The 23,439-nt window shown below is 49.7% G+C and overlaps 2 protein-coding genes across 2 annotated transcripts in view; both read right to left on the bottom strand.

The window, feature by feature from the left end:
• Positions 1–9,622: 9,622 nt before the first annotated feature.
• GRINA (glutamate ionotropic receptor NMDA type subunit associated protein 1) lies at positions 9,623–12,841 on the bottom strand. The gene is made up of 7 exons (XM_037802847.1): positions 12,687–12,841; positions 11,352–11,709; positions 11,163–11,272; positions 10,888–11,088; positions 10,623–10,751; positions 10,396–10,539; positions 9,623–10,322 (listed from the first exon to the last, which is right to left on the bottom strand). The coding sequence occupies exons 2-7, from the start codon at positions 11,683–11,685 to the stop codon at positions 10,173–10,175; spliced, it is 1,068 nt and encodes a 355-aa protein (XP_037658775.1). The 5' UTR covers positions 11,686–11,709; positions 12,687–12,841; the 3' UTR covers positions 9,623–10,172.
• Positions 11,730–23,439, bottom strand: part of LOC119508931 (basic proline-rich protein-like) — a 12,368-nt gene continuing 658 nt past the window's right edge. Inside the window, exons 3-6 of the mRNA XM_037802635.1 lie at positions 23,174–23,361; positions 12,209–13,002; positions 12,012–12,055; positions 11,730–11,917 (exon numbers count right to left, since the gene is read on the bottom strand). Coding sequence (XP_037658563.1) covers positions 11,730–11,917; positions 12,012–12,055; positions 12,209–13,002; positions 23,174–23,361 — 1,214 coding nt within the window. The remainder of the gene's footprint in view (positions 11,918–12,011; positions 12,056–12,208; positions 13,003–23,173; positions 23,362–23,439) is intronic.

The following is a 23,439-nucleotide window of genomic DNA, read 5'->3' as shown; positions in this document are numbered from 1 at the left end:
CCTACAACTCAATGACAATAGTACAGACAGCCCAATTATAAAATGGGCAAAAGATATGAAAAGACAGTTCTCTGAAGAGGAAATACAAATGGCCAAGAAACACATGAAAAAATGTTCAGCTTCACTAGCTATTAGATGCATATTAAAACCACAATGAGATACCTTCTAACACCGGTTAGAATGGCTGCCATTAAACAAACAGGAAACTACAAATGCTGGAGGGGATGTGGAGAAATTGGAACTCTTATTCATTGTTGGTGGGACTGTATAATGGTTCAGCCACTCTGGAAGTCAGTCTGGCAGTTCCTTAGAAAACTAGACATAGAGTTACCATTCGATCCAGCGATTGCACTTCTCGGTATATACCCGGAAGATTGGAAAGCAGTGACACGAACAGATATCTGCACGCCAATGTTCATAGCAGCATTATTCACAATTGCCAAGAGATGGAAACAACCCAAATGTCCTTCAACAGATGAGTGGATAAATAAAATGTGGTATATACACACGATGGAATACTACGCGGCAGTAAGAAGGAACGATCTCGTGAACATATGACAACATGGATGAACCTTGAAGACATAATGCTGAGCGAAATAAGCCAGGCACAAAAAGAGAAATATTATATGCTACCACTAATGTGAACTTTGAAAAATGTAAAACAAATGGTTTATAATGTAGAATGTAGGGGAACTAGCAGTAGAGAGTAATTAAGGAAGGGGGAACAATAATCCAAGAACAGATAAGCTATTTAACGTTCTGGGGATGCCCAGAAATGACTATGGTCTGTTAAATTCTGATGGATATAGTAGGAACAAGTTCACAGAAATGTTGCTATATTATGTAACTTTCTTGGCGTAAAGTAGGAACATGTTGGAAGTTAAGCAGTTATCTTAGTTTAGTTGACTTTTTCTTACTCCCTTGTTATGGTCTCTTTGAAATGTTCTTTTATTGTATGTTTGTTTTCTTTTTAACTTTTTTTTCATACAGTTGTTTTAAAAAAGAAGGGAAAGTTAAAAAAAAAAAAAGAAAGAAAGAAAAACAAGGAAAAAAAAAGATGTAGTGCCCCCTTGAGGAGCCTGTGGAGAGTGCAGGGGTATTTGCCTAACCCACCTCCATGGTTGCTAACATGACCACAGACATAGGGGACTGGTGGTTTGATGGGTTGAGCCCTCTACCATAAGTTTTACCCTTGGGAAGATGGTTGCTGCAAAGGAGAGGCTAGGCCTCCCTATATTTGTGCCTAAGAGTCTCCTCCTGAATGCCTCTTTGTTGCTCAGATGTGGCCCTCTCTCTCTGGCTAAGCCAACTTGAAAGGTGAAATCACTGCCCTCCCCACTACGAGGGATCAGACACCCAGGGGAGTGAATCTCCCTGGCAACGTAGAATATGACTCCTGGGGAGGAATGTAGACCCGGCATCGTGGGACGGAGAACATCTTCTTGACCAAAAGGGGGATGTGAAAGGAAATGAAATAAGCTTCAGTGGCAGAGAGATTCCAAAACGAGCCGAGAGGTCATTCTGGAGGGCACTCTTACGCACACTTTAGACAACCCTTTTTAGGTTCTAAAGAATTGGGGTAGCTGGTGGTGGATACCTGAAACTATCAAACTACAACCCAGAACCCATGAATCTCGAAGACAGTTGTATAAAAATGTAGCTTATGAGGGGTGACAATGGGATTGGGAAAGCCATAAGGACCACACTCCAGTTTGTCTAGTTTATGGATAGATGAGTAGAAAAATAGGGGAAGGAAACAAACAGACAAAGGTACCCAGTGTTCTTTTTTACTTCAATTGCTCTTTTTCACTCTAATTATTATTCTTGTTATTTTTGTGTGTGTGCTAATGAAGGTGTCAGGGATTGATCTAGGTGATGAATGTACAACTATGTAATGGTACTGTAAACAATCAAATGTACGATTTGTTTTGTATGACTGCGTGGTATGTGAATATATCTCAATAAAATGATGATTAAAAAAACAAAACAAAACAAAACAAAAAAAAATTGATGAATATAAAAAAAAAAAATCAGTTGGCCATAAAATGGACAGAGGTGACAGTAGCATGTTATTGTGAGAATAACTAACAGTGCTGAGTGGTGTGTGGATGTGGTAGAAAGAGGAAGCTTAGAGTCACATATATCACCAGAAGGAAAGTTGGAGGTTAAAAGATGGGAATGTATAAAACAGTGAATCTTGTGGTGGACAAAGCCCGTGATTAACTGCACAAATATTAGAAATCTCTTTCATGAGCTAGAACAAATGTATATGACACTATAACTAGAAGTTAATAATAGAGGGGTATATAGGGAAAAAATATACCTATTGCAAACTATGTACTACAGTTAGTAGTATTTTAACATTCTTTCATCAACAGTAACAAATGTACTATACCAATACTATGAGACAATAATGGAGAGGGAGTGGTTAGGGGTATGGGAGGATTTGTCTTTATTTTCTGGAGTAATGAAAATGCTCTAAAAATTTAAAAAAGAATTAATTGTTGGTGATGGATGCACAGCTGTATGATGGTACCATGGGCAATTGATTGTGCACTTTGGATCTTTGGATAATTGTATGGTACGTGAACAATCTCAATAAAATTAAATAAAAAAAATCAATTGGCCATATATGTGAGGGTTTATTTCTGAAATCTTAATTCAGTTCTGTTGCTCTATGTGTGTACTCCTTGTGCCAGTACCATGCTGTTGTGACTACTGTAGCTTCATAATAAGTTTAAAATCAGGAACCTGAGTCTTTCAATGCCATTCTTTTTCAAGATGGTTTTGGCTATCTGGGGCCCTACCTTTCCATATAAATTTGATGATTGGTTTTTCCATTTCTGCAAAGAGGCTGTTGGAAATTTGATAGGGATGTGTTGAATCTGTAAATCCCTTTGGATAGTGTGCTGGATTGAATCTATTATGTACCCCATAAAAAGCCATGTTCTTCAATGCAGTCGTGTGGGGGCAGACCTATGATGATTTCTTCTTTGACCCATTGGTTTTTTAAGAGTGTTTTGTTTAAATTCCTGGTCCTTGGCATTTGGCAGTTTCACTACTATGTGTCTGGGTATGGTTCTCTTTGAGTTTATACTGTTTGTGGCTCATTATACTTCCTGAATATGTATATTCATGTGTTTCATTAAATTTGGGAGGTTTTCTGCCATTATTTCTTTGAATATTCCTTGTGTGTCTGTCTCTCTTTGTTCTCCTTCTGGAACCCCATAATGCATGTGTTGGTGTGTTTGATCATCAAAAACTGGCACTGACATACAGCCCTGCAGTGTGCACACAGGGGTTGCTCTGCTTCCTCCAAAACAGTGCCAGGGACCCACAATGGAAGCAGAGGCCAGCTCTACCCTACCACACAGGGGAAAGAGGGAAGAGGGGCAAGGTCAGCAAGAGTGCAATGAATTTCTCATACCATTTTTAAAGGTGTGTTTTCTTGATTTAGCAGTTGTCTAGTTACTGCAATCCTTTAACTGTTTTCCAGATTTCTGAGGAAGATGGCTGTGCCAGTTTGGATATCTTATGTCCCCTGAAAATTTTAACCTAATCTTGTTGGGTGGAAACTTTTGATTGTTTCCATGGAAATGCGACTCACCCCACTGTGGGTAATACCTTTGATTAGATTATTTCCATGGAGATGTTACCCTGCCCATTCAGTGTGGGTCTTAATTAAATTACTGGAATCCTTTTAAGCACACAGGCCCAGATGCTTACTGACACTTGGAGATGCTTGGAGATGCAGACAGAAGGATGTTTGCAGATGTTAAGCTAAGGGATGAAGCCCAGAGTTTGCCCTGGGATATGCTAAGACAGGACCCCCAAGCACTTAGAGAGAAACATCCTGGGAGAAAGGAACCAAGAACACAGGAGCTGAGAGAGGAGCTGGAACACAACCTGGGAGCAAAGGACCAGCAGACGCCAGCCACGTGCCTTCCCAGCTGACAGAGGTGTTCCAGACACCATAAGCCATTCTTCAATGAAGGTAACATTTTGTTGATGCCTTAGTTTGGACACTTTTATGGCCTTAGGACTGTAACTTTGTAACCGAATAAACTCCCTTTATAAAAGGCAATCTATTTCTGGTATTTGCATAATGGCAGCCTAGCAAACTAGCTCTGCCAGTTTTTGCCAATTGTTCAAAGATTCTGCAGGGGAATGACACCCAGGAGCATCTTATGCTGACTCTCGGTCAACCAGATTCTCCAGCATCCTCGTTATCTTTTCTTGTGTTGAACTACCCTGGCATGCCCGAAATAAAACTCACTTGGTCATGGGTATACTGTTGGATTCGATTTGCATGTATTTTGTAGAGGACATTTTGCATTTACAGAGATTGGTCTGTAATTTTCTTTTCTTGCAGTATCTTTACCTGGCTTTAGTATTAGGGTGATGTTGGCTTCATAGAATGAGTTGGGAAGTATTCCCTCCTTTTCAATTTTTTTGGAAGAGTTTTAGCAGGATTGGTGTTCATTCTTCTTGGGATGCTTGGTAAAATTTGCCCGTGAAGCCATCTGGTCCTGGGCTTTTCTTTGTTGGGAGGTCTCCTTATCTTTTTAATGTCTATCAATATCTGTAGTGGTTCCCTTATTCATTCCTGAAATTGGCAATTTGAGTTTTGTCTTTTTGGATCCTATGTGTATTTTTCTATTTCATTATTTTTTTTCTGACATTTTAATTATCTCCTACTTTCTTTGGATTTATTTTGCTGTTCATTTTCTAGGTTCTTGAATTGGAAACTTAGCTCACTGATATTTAACTTTTTTCTATAAATTTCCTTTTAGGCACTGCTTTAACTGCATCACAAAAGTTTTGCTATATTAATATTTTCAATATAATTCTGCTTATTTCAGTTTGGGAAAATTTTCAGGCATCATCTCTTCAGACATTACTTCTTCACCATTCTCCTTTTATTACTTTAGATGTATTTTAGACCTTTCTTCTCTATGTTTTATACTTTTTCCCCCTCTATCCATTGTTTTTTCTCCTTTTGAGTTTGGATATTTACTGTTTATGTGCCAGCCTCTCTTCTGATTTGTCTATTGAATTTTTAAGTCAATTGTGTTCATCCATTCAAGAAGCTCCATCTGACTCTTTCTGTAGATTCCTTTTACCTGGGGGAAATTATCCATATTTTCTCTTCATTTTCTCCATTTCCCCGTATTTTCTTTAACATATTAATCAAATTTATTTTATAGTCTTCACTTGCTCTCTCCAACATTTGAGTCACCTCTAGATCTGTTTCTATCATCTTATTTTCCCTCTTGGTTTTCAACCACACAGTCCTGTCTTTGAAATGCCTGGTAATATTTGACTGAACCACAGGTACCGTTTATAAGAAGTTGTAGCAGCTCTGGACAATGTTCTCTTCTTCCAGAGAGGGTTCACTCTCTTCTCTGCCGGGGCTGCCCATTAACCTCAGCGGATCAGGGTTGAGGGGTCTGGACTGTGGCTTTGGGAAGGCTCTGCCTCGTTTGCACCTGCTCCTAGGTGCAGCCCTACAGGCTTCCAGCCAAGAGCTGGGGCTGCACCAGTTCCTTCCCTGGGGGTCTTGTCTCCGCAGCCCCCACCACACACACTGCCATGATCCTTCCTCACAGCTGGAGGTTCTCTCTTTATATGTTTACTTCTTGCATTTTAAAGTGTTTTAAAATATTTTGTCTACCATTTCCTTGTGATAAGAGTGGAAGTATGGATCCCAGCTCAGTTCAGTCCCGTCTTGACCAGGAGTTCTCTGAAGGAGGTTAAGCTAGGGAGTGACGACATCTGTCAGTCTTCAGAGAGGTCACTTTGTCTGCGGTGCCGCAGTTGGCCAGAAGCTGCCATGGAGCTGACCGTGGCCTGGGCTGAGGGAAGAGGTCGACCCAAGAGGCATTCAGAAGACAGGACGCTCAGAGCTCCAGGTACTGACAGCAGTGGGATGGAGAGGAAGCTGTGACCTGGTGCCAGTGTCCCCCGGGATGTGGACAAGTGACCAGAGAGCTAACTCATGCCAGTGAAACAGCCGGCCAGAGTTGGGCAAAGGAGAGGAGAGAGTCAGAAGGCGGAAGGTGTTGCACAAGATCCCGAAGGTTTGGAAACTGTGGCTGCAAGGGAGGAGATGCAGAGGATGGAGTGGGTGGTTTCCAGTGGCCAAGGGGGAGGAAGGGGTGCTTAGTGGTGAAGGGGAGGAGTTGAGAAGTTGGGGTATTCTGATAGGTCTCCCATATCCTACAGGCCTGAGACATTCAAGAGATATTTGTAGAATGGTCTGGTGCCAAAACTGGCCAAGGCCATCTTGCCGCTGGGGAAGCAGTGTCTGAGTCCTGACCAGGAAGGGGCTGCCCTGGGAGCCGGCGGGGCTGTGACCAGCCTCCCCTCAGTCCCTGCTCCCCCCTCCCAATATCCTGGAATTCAGGCCTCTCGCCTGCACCATCTCTGTAGCCTCCTCATTGACCCTCCTTCCTCTAGGCAAACCACTTCCGGGTCACTGTTCCAGTGTTTCACCACTGCTTGCAAAATGGAGTTCAAACTCGAGCTTTCACCCAAGACTGTCTACTACCGGGCCTCACCTCACCCGTGCGCTACCACAACCCTCCTACAGTCCTCTCTCTCTCCCACCCTGGCCGCCTCAAGCGAGCCTCCACGCACCCCCCTGGGCTGGGTTTTGCTGCCCCCACTCCTGCAGCGCCTCCCTGCCAGCATTGGTGCTGGGCCACATTCCACATGCCTGGGTTTCCTCTGCTCCCTGGTCCCAGGGCAGTTAGAGCCGGTGCAGCTCGTGCCCCGTAAGGTTCACCTAGCGTGTGCCAGGCCCTGACGAGGTGTGAGGTCAGGTGTATAACGCACAGGTCACAGACCCTCTTCTGAAGGTGCTTCCAGTTCAGACAGGCCACACAGCAGCCCTGGTTAGCCAGAGGGAGGGGGCACACGGTGCCTGTGTGGGTGCTGAGGGCTGGGCTCTTGGCTTGGGCTAGACCCTGCCTGCATCTCCAAAGAGGCCCTGACCACAGTGTTATCTGGGGGCCAGGAAACCTGATGGGGACTCTGACCCTTGTTCCATAGATGTTTACGTTGTTTGATATTTAAAAGATTGGATTTAATTATAACATTTTTAATTGAAAAACAAATCAGCCTTCTTTGGCCTCAGTATGGTTACCTGCGTCAATGCCCTGCAGTAGGCGACTGGAAGAGCACACCTGTGTTTGAACAATTGGGTTCGTTGCTCATTGCCATGAGGGAGGCCACACACTTCGGGGAGCCCTGGGGCTCCTCCATTGGAGGGCACTAGAAAACACTTAGGATAGGATGTGGACTCGTTAGATGATGTGGAGTGGGTTTAAGGGAGCAGGACTTATCTCTGATTGCATGCCATCAGGAAGTGGGAAACTGGGTGTCTTAATACATCTCACCTGGAAGGAGGGTAGACTCCAGAGAGGCTGAGGTTGTCATTTGTAAAGCAGCAGCCATCACTCAGACTGGCCAGAAGAGGGAATGTTTGGTCACGGCAGTGACATGGACAGTGGTCACATTCTGCTGTGTGCAGACGTGATCGCTGAATGGTCTTGTTTTTGTCCTGATCGATCATAGTCATTGAGTAGCCTCATCTGATTTGATGTTCTATGGAACTGCCAGGCGGGTTCCTAATACCCTGGGGCCTATCTGTGGGTGCCAGGCCAGCTCCCAACACCCCAGGGCTTACCTGGGCATACTAGCTCAGTCCCTGGATGTCAGGGGCTGCTTTTCTTTCTCACCTGAAAACTCAAGGATGTTGACCCCAGGCTGTCCTGGTTCTGTTCAGCTCCATGAATCCTGACTGCCTTCTCTAGATACACCCACCCCATGGGATCACAGGGTCCCAGGCTCCTGGTGCCACTGCCTGGGGGGATGCAGATATAGCTAGCCCTCTCCCAGCTCTCCAAGAGCCTGCATCTGCTGACCCCATGTAGTGGTTTACAGCTCCTTTCTGGCAGATCCCAGCCTTACTTTCTTCAACCCTTCTCACCCCCACATCTCTATACCTTCTGCTGCTGGATTCGTCCTCCTAACACAAATCCAGGCTCCACTCCTCACACCTCGCACCCCTGGACTTGCATCCTGCCCCTGTCCCACACCCCCAGAACCGCGCCCTCCCCGGGGGAGGGTCCTCTAAGTCTTAACTTAGCCGAGACTGCCTCGTCCTTGAACGGCAATTCCGCAGGACAATTATTCTTGGGCTGCTCCTCCTTTAACTGGTGCCATCTCATTTAGAGACTGACGGTCTGTGAGCTGGCACTCAACGTTCCCTGTTCCCCTCAGTGGCGCCTGGAGGGCTGGGGTGCCTAGTGTGGGGAAGGCACCTGCTGGGGCTGGGGACCTGGCCTGCCCCTGCACTCAGGCTGTTCTCCGTGGAGAGAAGCACGTAGGCCAGGCTGCGCCTGAGGTTCCCGGGGCCAGGCCTGGGGCTGCGGCAGAGGCCCACAGGGCTGCAGGAAGGGGCCTGAGCTGCTGGGCAGTCATGCTGGGGCTTGGGGGACAAGAGGCGGGAGGACAGCATGAGGCTGGTGCTGTGACCAGGAGAGCAAATGACAGAGCTGTGTGCCAGGCTAAGGAATGGGGACTTATCCCACAGACAACCGTCAAAGGGGTCCGATGTCTCAGGAGCACATGCCCGGCAGCTGGGTGGAAGCTTAAGGGAGGGGCCGGGGCATGGCGGGGAGAGGAGTGAGGCAGGAAGCTGGGGTACCAGGGAGGGGGTGGCGTTTGCTGAGACAAGACTTGCAGGAACAGCAGGCTGGGGTACGAGGGCAGGGTGGCCTTGGCTTGGGTGGACCGCAGCGTGGAGCTGGGCTGCAGTCTGCAGAGCACGTCGCCTACCCCGAGGGTCTCCACAGGCGGGGCTGCCTGCTGAACACCCGAGAGGGGGTCACAGCGGAAGGGTCCACGCCCAAGGCCAGCTCAGGGCAATGGGGTCCTCGGGGTGGAACTGGGTCCCCGGACTGGAGGGACCCCTCAGAGGGGAGGCTGAAGTTGTGGCTGTTGGTTGACCTCTCAACGCACCCCAGTGCCAGAGGGGTTGGGGGTGAAAGGTCCAGAGCAGAGGCAGCAGGAACCACAGGGGAGGGAAGGCAGAACAGGCTGGGGGCTCAGGAGAGGGTGAGCCCTGCGGAAGGTGCTGGAGCGAGGCTGGGGGCCTGACAGGCAGGTCGTGGCCCAGCTCTCTGACAGCAGCTACAGCCGGCAGGCTTCCCGGGGGACGAGGGGAGGGGCGCGGAGGGCCTTTTCCTGAGCCCTGCCCGGCGGTGAGCCCAAGCACCCCCTCAGGCTCCTGGGGACCTGGCAGGGTCAGGCAGAGCCTCGGGCGCAGGGCAGGCCAGCCCCAGGAGGGCCCATGACCCAGGCTGCCCCTTGGGCTCGGGGAAGCAGACGGCGACCAGCTCGCCAGGCCCCGTCACCCTGCACCTCTTCCGCAGACGAGCGGATGCGGAGCTGAGGTGGGCAGCAAGGTTAAAGGAAGCAGGATGGGGGAGGAGCCGCTGTGGGCCCTCGGTGCCTCCACCTGGCCCTGCCTCCCTTGCCCCCAGAGCCCCCTTCCCAGCCCGAGGAAGCGGCAGCAGGAAGGCCCTGGGAGGAAAAGTGGAAAAAGGAACGCAGAGAGCAGAGGGTCCCATTTATTGGAATTTTAAGGACAGCAGAGTGAGGAAGGCACCCACCTCCCCAGAAACGCGCCCATCCTCTCTGCCCTCAGGGCTCAGCGCAGGGACGTGACCCCAGCCTGCCTGGTCCTCAGGAGGGGCAAGGGGATACTGGATGCCAGGCTGGGGAACTGGGACAGGAGGGAAGACGTGCACCCTCATCTCTTGGCTCAATCCCTCTTCCCCGGGACCTGGTTTTCCCCCAGACCCTGGGGGGGGGAGGTGCTGGCAGGCAGGGCTCATGCAACAGTGAGTGGGCAGCAGGTGGCACAGACACCCTACCCGTCACCCCTGGGTGGGGGCGGGGGGCTACAAGAGGCCATGCTGTGGCCACAGTGGGTCCAAACAGAAGTATCTGCAGTGTACACAGAGGGGATGGGGAGAGGCTCCCTCAGCCCCAGGCCGCACCCAGGGGCGAGGCAGAGGGTAGAAATGGCGCTGCCATGCCGGGGGCAGGGCCCAGGCCGGCCACCCCACTGCAGTGGGCATGGCCAGCCCGGTGGCTCAGGCCTACTCCTTGGCACGGCCGATGATGGCAAGAATGTACAGGAAAATATTGATGATGTCCGTGTACAGATTCAGTGCCGCAAACACGTACTCCTCTGGGCTCAGGGACAGCTGCTTGTTCCCGAGCAGCAGCTGGGTGTCCACTGCCAGGAACTGTGGGGGAGGTCAGCAAGGTACAAGGGAAGCCCGCTGCCCCCCGCCTGCCGCCCGCCTGGCTGGCACTCACGCAGGTGAAGAGCAGCGCGCCCAGAGAGGCGTACACGATCTCCAGGATGTGGCTCCGGATGAAGATGCAGAGGATGGCGAAGATGAGCAGCACCACCACACTCACCAGTAGCACCCCCATGCAAGAGGTGAAGTCGTAGCGGGTCTGCGGGTGGCAGGGGACACAGGCCTGGGTGCCAGGCTGGTGGGCACCTCAGGCCAGAGGCCTGCAGCCTGCCCAGGCCTCACCTGCATGGAGAAGATGACAACGGAGAAGCAGACCACGGTCGTGATGCCCACTGCCATTATGACTGCCTCTGTGTTGTAGAAGCTGGCGATCATGCCCACCATGTAGGACAGGCTGACGGTCAGGATGGACTGCAGGGAGGCGGGGAGAGGGCTGAGCCCCCAGCCTGTGCATGCGGAGCCCTCCCTGCCTCGGCCTGCGGAGCCCCCTGCCCACAGATGGGCTGGCAGGCTGGGCCCCGGGATGAGGGTCGGGCATCGTGGTTACCAGCGCAATGAGGTTCCAGGGGTGCTTCCGCCGGAAGTCCCCACAGCAGCTGAGGACAATGAGGGAGACAAAGAAGACAGCATAGGAGACGTAATAGGTCCAGACATTGTCCCGGACAAAGTCCTTCACGCCTCCGACAAAGGTGAACACGGCCACCGAAGACAAGGTCACCGAGAGCTGCAGGGTCAGGACCAGGAACACCTGCGTGGGAGGCGAGTCAGAGGCCGCCTGGCACCCGTGCCCCGAGCCCTGGCCCCACCTGCCCGCCCGCCCACCTTCCGGATGAAGGCCTGTCGGATGCTCTTGTCATCCCAGTTGGTGGCAGGGAAGTCCTGATTGTCGTAGTAGGACGGTGGCCCTTCCTCCTGGTAGTTTCCATGAGACACTGGGGGGTGGGGGCGTGGGTCAGTGTCCACTTGGGGCACACAGGCCCAGGGGCCCCCACACCCCTTCCCACTACTCACGGTCAGGGTCCTGTGTCGGGAAGACCTGCGGCTGTCCATAGGGGTTGGGGGGGAAGGGGCTCTGTGGGTACGGCCCCTGGGGGTAGCCTTCTTGGGGGTACGGCCCCTGGGGGTAGCCCCCTTGGGGGTAGGGGCCCTGGGGGTAAGGGGTGGGGCCCTGGGGGTACCCTGGCTGACCATAGGGTGAAGGCTGGAAGGAGGGCTGAGGATAAGGGGTCCCAGGGTAGGGGGGCTGAGCATAGGGAGGCATGGGAGGCTGGGGCCCCCCGGGATATCCAGGGTTGGGGGGCGGATAGTGGTCCCCAGACACCAAGAAACTCTTTTCATGGGACATGGCCTCAGGCTCCGTGGTGTCCCCCTAGAGGAGAGAGAGAGTCGTCAGCGGGGCGGTGTCACCGAGCCAGGCCGGCCGCAGGCCCCACCTGATGCCCTAACCCGGAGCACGGGATCGCCCGGATCCGCGGCCTCGGCCCTGGGCTGCAGGGCCCAGGAAGAGACACCAGGGGCAAGGCGGCACCCAGCGGCCGCGGGCTGCCCAAGGGGCTGCTCCCGGCCGATCCCAAAGGCTGGGGGAGAGGGATGGACGGCGGGTGCCTCTCAGCCTCGGGGTCGGGGGCTTTGGGTTTTTTTTTTTATAAGCCATGGGAAGCGCCTTCTCACCACCGCTGGCGCCTCCGGAGTCAGAGCTCAGCCCCAGGTGCGGGCTGGGGGTGCGGCCCGGGGTGTGTGAGGGTGTGCCCGGAACCTCCCCTTTAGATGCCCCCCCCCCCCCACCTTAAGCAGCTTTAAGGGGCCAGAGCCGGCTATTTCTATCCTGGAAAATCCCCTTGCCATCTGTGACCAACGAGAGCCCTGACCTCCCCTCGCCAAAGGGCAGGGCCCGCCAGTCCCTCCCGCACCCCGCAGCCCTGGGGCGCAGGCCTGGGGCGCTGCCACTGGGGTACGCCGGAAACAGCGGGGTGCGGAGGCGTGTGGGGGATGGAGGCGACCGGAGCGCTTGCGGGGGAACAAAGCAGGCGTGTGGGCGAGGCGGGTGGAGGCCGCGGGGGCCGCGGGAACCGGCACGAAGGCGCGACAGTGTCTCCGGCCCGGCCCGGGGGCGCGAGGGGCCGCGGTTCTCGCCGCCGCCGACCCTCGACCTGTCTGCGACCGCCGCGGCTTCCCCCCCAACCCCCGGCGCCCTCACTGGCCCCAGCCGAGCCGCGCGCCCCGGCCGGACCCCTGCCCGCCGGTCCGCAGGCCGGCCGCTCGCTGCGCAGGGCTCGTGCGGTGGCGGCGGCCGGCGCGGCCGTTCCCGCGGCTCCGGGGCGCTCCCGGCTCGGGCTTGGGGCTCACCGCTCGCTGGCACCGCAGGCCGGGGCGCGCGGCGTCCGCTGGGCGGCCAGACGGTCGGAGGCCGGTCGCCTGCTCCGCGGGGCCCGGCTCGCTGGGCCCGCACCTGCCGCTCGGGAGACGCAGCCGGGCCTTGTGACGGCGCCGAGGCGGGGCCTCGCGGAAGGGGCTCGGCGGGGGCGGGGCTTCGCGGGGAGGGGCGGGGCTTCGCGGGAAGGGTGGGGGCGGGGCTTCGCAGAGATCGTGTCGCCGCGCGGGGCCCCTCGGCGGCCTGCACCGCGGACCCGACCCGCGGCCGGGCGGGGAGCTCCTGCTGGCTCTTCTCCGCGCCCAAGGCCGGAGGTCGGGGCCCTCACTGTCGGGGTGGGCATTGGGGCGCGAAGACCCCTGGAGACAGAGGACTATCCGCACCAACGTGGTTCCCTGCCTTGCGGGTTGGGAAATTATTCCTCCGTCAGGAATTTGCAGTGACTGCCAGGGGCTTTCTAGTCTTTCCCGGCCTTAAAATACCGCTTACCCTTTCCCTTTTCGTGCAAGCCTTTCCCGAATCAAGAGGCCCTGTGGGTTAAGTGCCCACCCTCTACCAGACTTGGAGACCAAACTAAGTACCAGGCATCTTTGTAGACGCCCCACCTCCACCCCTTCTTTCTTTAACCTTTTATTTTGGAATAATTTCCCACTTACAGGACAGCTGCAAAAATTATACAAACTCCATACAGAGAACCCCAGTATACCCCTATCCAGAAGCCCACATCCACACCTTTTAATATTTTGCCACATTTCTCCTGTCATTCTTCCAATCTGTTCCTGTTTATTTCTATCTATATCATCATCTATCTCTACTACTAACCTGTCTATCCAACTACCTTTCTATTTTCTAAGCATCTGAGATTAGGTTGTACACATCGTACTCGCTGAACACAAACTTCCATGTACATTTCTTAAGAACAGAGACACTCACGTAGTCACCTTAAGTGCAATTATCAAGTTCAGGAAATTTAACGTTGATATAAAGCTCGTAGTCTGTATTCCATGTTTTTCATATGTCCCCATTAAGTCCTTTTGGACATTTTCTCCTCCCCTATTAGATCCAGCCTGGGATCATGTATTGCATTTGTCACCATCTTTTCAATCTCTCTCTCTCTTTAAAGTGTGGAAACACACACACAACATGAACTTTCTCTACTCGACCTCGCGAAAGCACACTCAGTGTGATCGACCACACTCACAGTGTTGTACTGCCCTCACCACCACCCATCACCAGAACTTCCCCTTCACCCTAATCAGAAATCCTGCACCCTTTTGCATTAACCCCCCCTTCTCTCTCCTTCCTGCCCCTCTAACCTGCACTTTCTGTTTCTGTGAATTTGATTATTCTAGGAATATCATATAAGTGGAGTCATACAATATCTGTTCTTTAGTGATTGGCTTTTTTCACTAAACCAGACATTTTCATGGTTCACTGAAGTTGTAACATGTATCAGAGTGTCATTCTTTTTTATGGCTAATAATGTTCCGTGGTATGTATACCACATTGTGTTTACCCATTCATTTGCCAATGGATCTTAGGGCTGCTTCCACCTTTTGACAACTGAATAATGCCACTATGGACAGTGGTGTACAAATATATCTGTCTGAGTCCCCGCTTTTAGTTCTTTGGGGTGGTATACCTAGAAGTGGGATTGCCAGGTCATATAGTAATTCTGTGTTTAACTTTTTAGGAACTGCCAAACTGTCTTCCACAGTGACTGAACCATTTTACATTCCCTTCAGCAATGTAGTAAGTTTCCCATTTCTCTGCATCCTCACCAGCGCATGTTACTTTCAGCTTGTGGATGTGAGGTGGCATCTCATTGTGGTTTTGGTTTGCGTTTCCTCAGCGGCTGGTGATGTTGGACATCTGTTAATGTGCTCTCTGGCCATTTGTATATCTTCTCTGGAGAAATGTCTATTGAAGTCCTTTGCCTGCTTTTGTAGTGAACCCTTTAAAATCCCTTCTAATTTCTTTCTGTGCATATTTTTCTAATGTTTTCTTTGTGGTTACCATGGGGCTTAAATTTAACATCCTAAATCTGTAAGTTTTCTTTGGTTTGATATTGACACACACACTATGTTCCCATACCTGCTCCCCTCCACACACACACCTATATGCAGTTCTTGTTGAAATCTGCATATTTATACACTATAAGTAAAAAAAAAACATTGACTTATCATTACTTGCGGTCGCAGTTGAGTTGTCTGGGGGGGGGGCAGCCGGTTGCTGAACCCTTGGCTCTCGGCGTTGCTCGGAGGGTACCGGCGGCGGGGGCTCTTTCCCGGAGGCGAGGGCGAGGCGGGGGACTGGGCCCGGTCCCCGGCGGAGGCGTGCAAGGTGTGGAGGGCGGCGAGAAGGAACAGGCAGGACACGGTTCTTTGAGGGTGAAGAAGCCAAGAGAGTTTATTAGGGGTGAGCACAGGTTATATAGGCTGGCATAGAGGGTGGGGGTTGTTACAAGTCAATGCTGAGGGGATAAAGGCTAGGATTGGTTCTGAGAGGGTGCGGAGGTTAGGATTGGTTCTAAGAGAGCACGGAGGTTGTTTGAAAAGGGGCGGGAGTTGCTCTGGCAACGGTGTCTGGCAACAATGTATGCGCACTGGTGGTGATGGGAGTTGCACTGGCAACGGGGAGTGTCCGGGCAAGATAAGGGGGTGGGGAAAAGGCGGTTCCCTCCGGCAAGCCTCCCCTAACGGTGGTATTTTGGGTGAGGAAATGGGGCCTGCCTCCGGCTCCACTTTCTCAGGCCCGGGGGGCTGCGGAGGGCGCTGTCGCCCATGCCCACCACCCTCCCCAGGGGCTGATCAGGTCCCCCAGCCCAGGCCCGCCAAGTCGAAGCACGTAATCAGTGTCCCGCAATTACTTTTTATGCATTCCATTTTAGATCTCGTAGGAAGTCAAAAGTGGGGTTACAAGCCAAAAATACAATAGTACTGGCATTTATATCTATCTATGTCATTCTCTTTACTGGAGATCTTCATGACTTCATGTGGCTTCGATGATTGTCTAACATCCTTTCCTTTCAACCTGAAGAATTCCCTTTAGCGTTTCTTGGAGGGCTGGTCTAATGGTGACAAACTCCCTCAGCTTTTATTTATCTGTGAACATCTTAATCTGTCCCTCATTTTTTTTATTAGAGAAATTGTAGGTTTACAGAAAAATCATGCCTAAAATACGGAGTTCCCATATACCACCCTATTATTAACACCTTGCATTAGTGTGGTGCATTTGTTACAATTCACGAAAGAACATTCTTATAATTGTACTATTAACTACAGCCCGTCATTTACAATTGTGTTGTACAATCCTATGTTTTTTTCAAAAATTTAATTATAGTAATATAGACAATCTAAAATTTCCCCCTTTAATCAAATTCAAATATATAATTCAGTTCTGTTAATTACATACATAATGTTGTCCTGCCTTCACCACCATACCTTACCAAAACGTCTCCAACCCAAAGAGAAAGTCTGTACAATTTAAACACTAAGTCCCCATTCCCTACCCCCACTCTGACCCCTGGTAACCTATATTCTAGATTCCACCTCTGAGTTTGCTCATTCTAATTACTTCATATCAGTGAGATCTTATTGATTTTGTGTCTTGTCCTTTTGTGTCTGGCTTATTTCACTCAATATGATATCTTCAAGGTTCATCCATGTTGTCGTATGTCTCAGGACTTAATTTTCTTTTTTACGCCTAATATTACATTGTATCTATACACCACAGTTTATTTAACCATCATCGGTTGAGAAACACTTGGGTGGCTTCCATCTTTTGGCAATTGTGAATAATGCCGCTATGAATATTGGTGTGGAAATATCTGTTTGTGTCCCTGCTTTCCTCTCTTCTGGGTATATACCTAGAGGTGGGATTGCCAGATGGTAATTCTATGCTTAATTATTCTGAAGAACCACCACACTGTTTTCCACAGTAGCTCCACCATTTTCCATTCCCACCAGCAATGAATACGTGTTCCTATTTCTCCACAGCCTCTCCAATACTTGTAATTTTCCATTTTTTTTAGTGATAGCCATTCTAGTGGGTGTGAAGTCATATCTCATTGTGGTTTTGATTTGCATTTCCCTAATAGCTAATGTTATTGAGTATCTTTTCATGTGTTTTTTTGGCCATTTTTATATTTTCTTTGGAGAAATGTCTATTCAAATCTTTTGCCCATTTTAAGAATGGGTTGTTTGTCTTTTTGTTGTTGAGTTGTAGGATTTCTTTATATATTCTGGATGATTAAACCCTTATCAGATAGATATGTGGTTTCCAAAAGTTTCTCCCACTGAGTAGGTTGTCTTTTTACTTTCATGATAAAGTCCTTTGATGCACAAAAGTTTTAAATTTGATGAAGTCCCATTTTTTTTTTTTTTTTTGTTCCTTATGCTTTGGGTGTAAAGTCTAAGAAACTGTTGCCTAACACAAGGGCCTGAAAATGCTGCCCTAAGTTTTCTTCTAGGAGTTTGATCGTTCTTTCATCCTCATTTTTGAAAGACAGTTTTGCCAGATAGAGAATTCTTGGTTGTCAGTTCTTTTGCTTTCACTTAAAGTTGTTTTACCTGCCCTGTCTTCACACGAGCGTGTGATGGTGCTGTCTTAGCCCATCTCCCTGCTTAGGGGCTACAGCAGGAGCTGGCCCCTCCTGAGGACCACAGGCAGGGGCTGGCTATGTGGACAGGGTCCCTCTGCAGCAGCGCCCCTAGGCCTGGGGCCCGGTCACAGGACTGTGCTCTGGCTTGGCTCCTTGCTGCCTGTGTCTTTCTGCATCACTTGCCCCACAACCGGCAGCATTGTGAGACAGCTCTGTCCTGCTCCCAGCTCTGTCCTGGCTCTTGTAGGGGAACCCTGATCTGTAGCTTTGCATACAACCACAGCATAAATGCCTTCCTCATGGCTGATTTCAAGTTACTACCTGGTTAATAAACCAGCTCACACAAATTCCTGGCAATGTAAAAATCTGGTGGCAGGAGCCGGCCCCAGCACACCATGGTGGGCCCCTACAACTGCAGTCAGTGTGAGAAAGATGTAAGTGACACGGTTAAGAAGTGGGTAAGTTCTATGACAAGATTAAAAAATAGAGCAGACAGGGATGGCTTCAGGGTTTGTGGAACCAGAAACTATATAGTTTGAGGGGCCCTCTTTAAGACAAATAATTTGAAGTGACACACCAAAGTGAGTGTAGGCATACCTCGTTTAATTGTGCTTTGCTTTATTGTGCTGTGCAGATACTGCATTTTTATAAAATGAAGGTTGGTGGCAGCCCTGCATTGAAGATGTCTGTTGGCCCCATTTTTCCAAAAGCATGTGCTCACTTCACATCTCTGTGTCACATTTTGGTAATTCTAGCAATATTTCTAACTTTTAAAATTATTTTTATATTTGTTATGGTGATCTGTGGTCTTTGATGTTACTAGTGTTATTGTTTTGAGGTGCCACGAACTGTACCCATATAAGACGGCGAACATCAATAGATGTGTGTGTTCTGACTGCTCCACCAACTGGCCATTCCGGCCTCTCTCTCCCTCCCCTTGGGCCGCCCTGTTCCCTGAGACACAATGGTATTAAAATTAGGTCAATTATTAACCCTGCAATGGCCTCTCAGTGTTCAAGTGAAAGGAAGAGTCCGTCTCACTTTAAATCAAATGCTGGAAATGTTTAAGCTTAGTGGGGAAGGCAGGCCAAGAGCTGAGCCAGTAAAGCTGGGTCTCTTGAATCAAATGGTTAGCCAAGTTGTGAATGCAAAGAAAAGCTCTTGAAGGAAATCAAAAGCGCCGCTCCGGTGAACACACAAATGATACGAAAGTGAAACCGTCTTAGGGCTGATATGGAGAAAGCTTTGGTGGTCTGGATAGAAGATCAAATCAGCCACAACATTCCTTTATGTCAAAGCCTAATCCACCTATTACATACTGGGGACTATAATTAATAGGAATACCATACTAGTTTTACACAAATACTAGGGAAAAATAATCAAGGGCTGAAAAGAGCTATGACGCGTTTTGGGACATGAGAATTGTTTAAAATGGAGAATGATGAGGATTGTACAACAAAGTGATAATAATGTGAGATATGGATGGATTATCGTGGACGTAACATACGCTATGTGAACTTAGGAACCCCCTGCTTTATAAGTCAAGTCCTTGATCTTGAGGCTTGCTCTGGTGAAACTTATAGTTGCAAAGGAGAGGCTAAGCCCACCTATAATTATGCCTAGGAGTCACCTCCAGAGAACCTCTTTTGTTGCGCAAATGTGGACTTTCTCTCTCTAAGCCTAACTCTGCAAATAAAATCATCACCCTCCCCCTGATGTGGGACAGGACCCCCCAGTGAATGAGTCTCCCTGGAGACCTGGGATACAGATTCTGGGAATGAGACTGACTCTGGCATTGAAGGATTGAGAATGCCTTTTTGACCAAAAAGGGGAAAAGAAAGGCAACAAAATAAGGTTTCAGTGGCTGAGAGAATTCAAATAGAGTCCTACACAAGCTTCACCTAGATATGCCAAATGGCCACAGTATGATAAGCCCAAGTCAATAGTAGTCCCCAAAACCCTAAAGAATACCCGGGTCCCTAGCTGAGACTCTGTAAAGATTTCACTCAGATACTTAAATTCTTCACAGAACTCCTACGCCAGCTAAGTCCCCAAACCCAGAGGCAATAGCCTCCTCAAGAACATCAACCAGATGTGTCCCCTTTTCCTATAATTTCGACACCCCTCTTCAACATGAACAGGTTAGGGTGGTCACTGCCTAGACATCCCTGAAGATCAGGAAAGTGATTAGACTAGAGGAAGGGGAAGCAACAGACAGGATGGAATTTAACAAAAGATTACGAATACTGAATCTCTGTAATTTTCTTCTTCTTAGTTGCTAGGGTATGAGAATAGCCAGAAGGAAATGGTGGAACTGTAATCCAAAGCATCCTTTGAAATTTGTTATTTGGCTCCTTGTTAAACTGTAATCTCAAAGTTATCACCTTTTTGTATGTATATTTCACAATAAGGAAATAACTGAAACTATGGTACTGTAACTCCTCATAACATTTTTGGAAATTTCCTATATAACTACTTGTTAAATCATACTTTGAAAGATTTTACCTTTTTGCATATATGTCATTGTGATGGTTGGGTTCCTGTGTCAACTTGGCCAGGTGATAGTACCCAGGTGTCTGGTCAAGCAAGCACTGGCCTAACCATTACTGCAAGGACATTTGTGGCTGGTTAATAAACCAGAAGGCTGGTTTATTAAATCATCAGTCAATTGGCTGCAGCTGTGACTGATTACATCAACAAAGGACATGTCTTTTGCAATGAGAGAATGCAGTCAGCTGGGTTTAATCCAATCAGTTGAAAACTGTTAAGCAAGACAGAAAGAGGACCTTCACTTCTTTGGCTAACCAGCGAAGCGTTTCCTGAGGAGTTCATTGAAGTTGCCAGTTCGTTTCCTGAGGAGTTCATCTAGCACATTCATTGGAGTTGCCAGTTTGCTGCCTGCCCTACGGAATTTGGACTCGTGCATATCCACAGTTATGTGAGACACTTTTATAAATCTTATATTTATAGATATCTGTTGTTGATTCTGTTTCCCTAGAGAACCCTAACTAATACAGTCTTATTTTATAATAACATTCTTTGACATTTGCTCTCTGCTTGTTAAATTGTACCTGAAAATTTATCACTTCTATGTATATATGTTATATTCTACACTAAAAATTATTTTTAAAAGCCTCATCCAGAGCAATGCCCTAACTCTCTTCAATTCTAGGCTGAGAGAGGCGAGAAAGCTGCAGAAGGCAAGTGTGAAGCTAACAGAGTTTGGTTCATGAAGATTAAGGAAAGAAGGCATCTCCATAACATAGAAGTGCAAGGTGAAGCGGCAAGTGCTGGTGGAGAAGCTGCAGCAAGCTGTCCAGAAGATCTAGCTAAGATAATTGATGAAGGCGTCTACACTAGCAGCAGATGTTCAGTGTCAACGAAACAGCCTTCTATTGGAAGAAGACGCCATCTAGGACTTTCCCAGCTAGAGAGGAGAAGCCGGTGCCAGGCCTCAAAGCTTCGAAGGACAGGCGGACTCTTTGAAGGGGCGAATGCAGCAGGTGACGTGAAGTTGAAGCTGATGCTCATTTACCATCCCAAGGATCCTAGGGCCCTTAAGAATGATGCTAAGTTGACTCTGTGCTGTAGAAATTGAGCAACAAAGCCTGGATGACAGCACATCTGTTTAAAATATGGTTTACTGAAGATTTTAACTCCACTATTGAGACTTACTGCTCAGAAAAAAAAAAGATGCCTTTCAAAATACGACTGCTCATTGACAAGGCACCTGGTCATCCAAGAGCTCTGATGGAGATGTACAATGAGATGAATGTTGTTTTCATGCCTCTAACACAACATCCATTCCATAGCCCATGGATCAAGGAGTCATTTCAGCTTTCAAATTGTTTTACTGAAGAAATGCATTTCATAAAGCTATAGCTGCCATGAATAGAGATTCCTTGGATGGATCTGGGCAAAGTAAACTGAAAACCTCCTGGAAAGGATTCACCACTGTAGGTGCCATTAAGAACATTCATGATTCGTGGGAGGAGGTCAAAATATCAACATGAACAGGAGTTTGGAAGAAATTGATTCCAACCCTCACAGGTGACTTTGAGGGGTCAAGTGTTAAGTAGAGGAAGTAACTGCAGATGTGGTGGAAACCGCAAGAGAACTAGAATTAGAAGTGGGGCCTGAAGATATGACTGAATTGCCACAATCTTGAGATAAAACTTGAATGAAGAGTTGCTTCTTATGGATGAACAAAGAAAATGGTTTCTTGAGACGGAATCTACTCCTGATGAAGATGCTGTGAGTATTGCTGAAAAGACAACAAAGGAGTTGGAATATTACATAAACTTAGTTGATAAAACAGTGGCAGGGTTTGAGAAGACTGGCTCCAATTTTGAAAGAAATTCTACTATTCTATCAAACAGCTCCACGAGAGAAATCTTTCATGAAAAGAAGAGTCGACTGATGCAGCAAACTTCCTTGTTGTCTTCTTTCAAGAAATTGCCACGGCCACCCCAGCCTTCAGCAACCACCACCCCCAGTCAGCAGCCACAAACATGGGGGCGAGACCCTCCACCTGCAAAAACGTTACAACTCTCTGAAGGCTCAGATGCTGGCTAGCATTTTTAGCAAGAAAGTATTTAAGTTAAGGCCTGTGCATTGTTTTTTAGACATGTTATTGCACATTTAATAGACTACAGTATAGTGTAAACATAACCTTTATATGCACGGGGCAACCAAAAAATTCGTGTGAGCCACTTTGTTGTGGTGGAACCTGTCTCAGTACTTCTGAGGTTCACCCACCAGGGCCTCGGAAGGGGCCTGTGCAAGTCAGCGGCCCCTAAAGAGTTTGAGGCTCGCGTTAAAATTGGCCACTAAAAGCCACTAAGAGCCGGTAAGGGAGATCCTGGTTGGGGTGGGGTGGGGCGCAAGGTCTTATTTTTGAAAGGGTGGTTAGGATAGGCTTATGCCTCAGACTGGGGACGAGGCGGGGGGCTGGTCTGGTGTGGGTTCCAGCTGGTGAGGAGGGCTGGTGTTGAGGGGGGCTGCCTGCTGAGCTTTTACTCTTGGTGACAAGGGGAGCTGTTGAAGCCCCTAGTAGGACTTCAGAAGGCCCCCTGCCCTCCCTGTCAAGAGGATCAACAGCAAGTGTGGGACCGGGGTGTGGACATGGGTGATTTGTTAGGAGGTTGTCGTGGTGGTCAGATCCCGATGTTCTTGCAGACAGGCTGGATGGGGATGGAGGGGCGGGGCTCACGGTGACCCTGAGGATCCTGTGGTGGTACAGGTTTGAGGGGAAGTCCCAGGAGCCCTGCGTCAGCTGTGCCCCCTCTCAGGGATCTAACGAACGTCTAGGTGGGGTGTCACAGCCTTTGGGTACGTGAATCTGGCGTCAGGGAAAGTGGGAGCTGGGAGTATGAATGTGGGAGTCAGCATGTAGGTGGTGGCAGCATCGTGGCCTGGATGAGGTCACCGAGGGGCAAGCAGAGAAAGGACCAAGGCCTGAGGCAGGGCCCATGTGTGACCAGGGGAGGTCTGGTGGGGACTGCAGTGGACATGGAGAGGGGGAGGCCGGGGTAAGGGGGAGGACTGGTCAGGGGACGTCCTGGGGGCCATGGGGTCCCAGAGAAGGGCGTGGCCAGCCCCGGGAGATGCTGCTGGGCATTCTGGTGAGGGGAGGCCCGAGACGGGACCGCTGATGAGGTCACTGCGGTCCCGGGAAGAGGGACCATAGCTGGCCCAGAGAGGAGAGGGCTGGGGCATGGCAGGTGCAGGGTCCGGGCAGTGGCCGGTGGGGTCAGAGATGGTCCGTAAGAGGTGGCCTCCCGACAGGGAAGGGGGCCCGGTGGGAGCTGCGTCCTGGGGTGGGCTGACTTCTCAAGCTTCCCATTTCTGAGCATCTACTTGCAGTGGGTGAGGCCTGGACACGTCACTGCCCTTATCACCCCCTTCAGTCCGCCCAGCACTGTCTACTGTTGTGCTCATTTTTCCAGTGAGGACACTCAGTGAGGTGGTGCCACAGTGAGCCAGGGCCACCCGGCTGGTGAGAAGGGGGCCAGGCAGCCGCACCCCAGGCCTGCTTTCTTGACTACCTGGCCGGGCAGAGGGAGGGGCAAAGGCAAGTTCAGCTGGGGGTGGGGGAGTGGGGTCTGTCCCACAGGTGGTCCCAC

The sequence above is a fragment of the Choloepus didactylus genome, chromosome 14, assembly GCF_015220235.1.
Source record: "Choloepus didactylus isolate mChoDid1 chromosome 14, mChoDid1.pri, whole genome shotgun sequence".
Classification (NCBI taxonomy): Eukaryota; Metazoa; Chordata; class Mammalia; order Pilosa; family Megalonychidae; genus Choloepus; species Choloepus didactylus.
The sequence above is the reverse complement of the archived record's forward strand: the minus strand, read 5'-3'. Positions and strand labels throughout refer to the sequence as shown.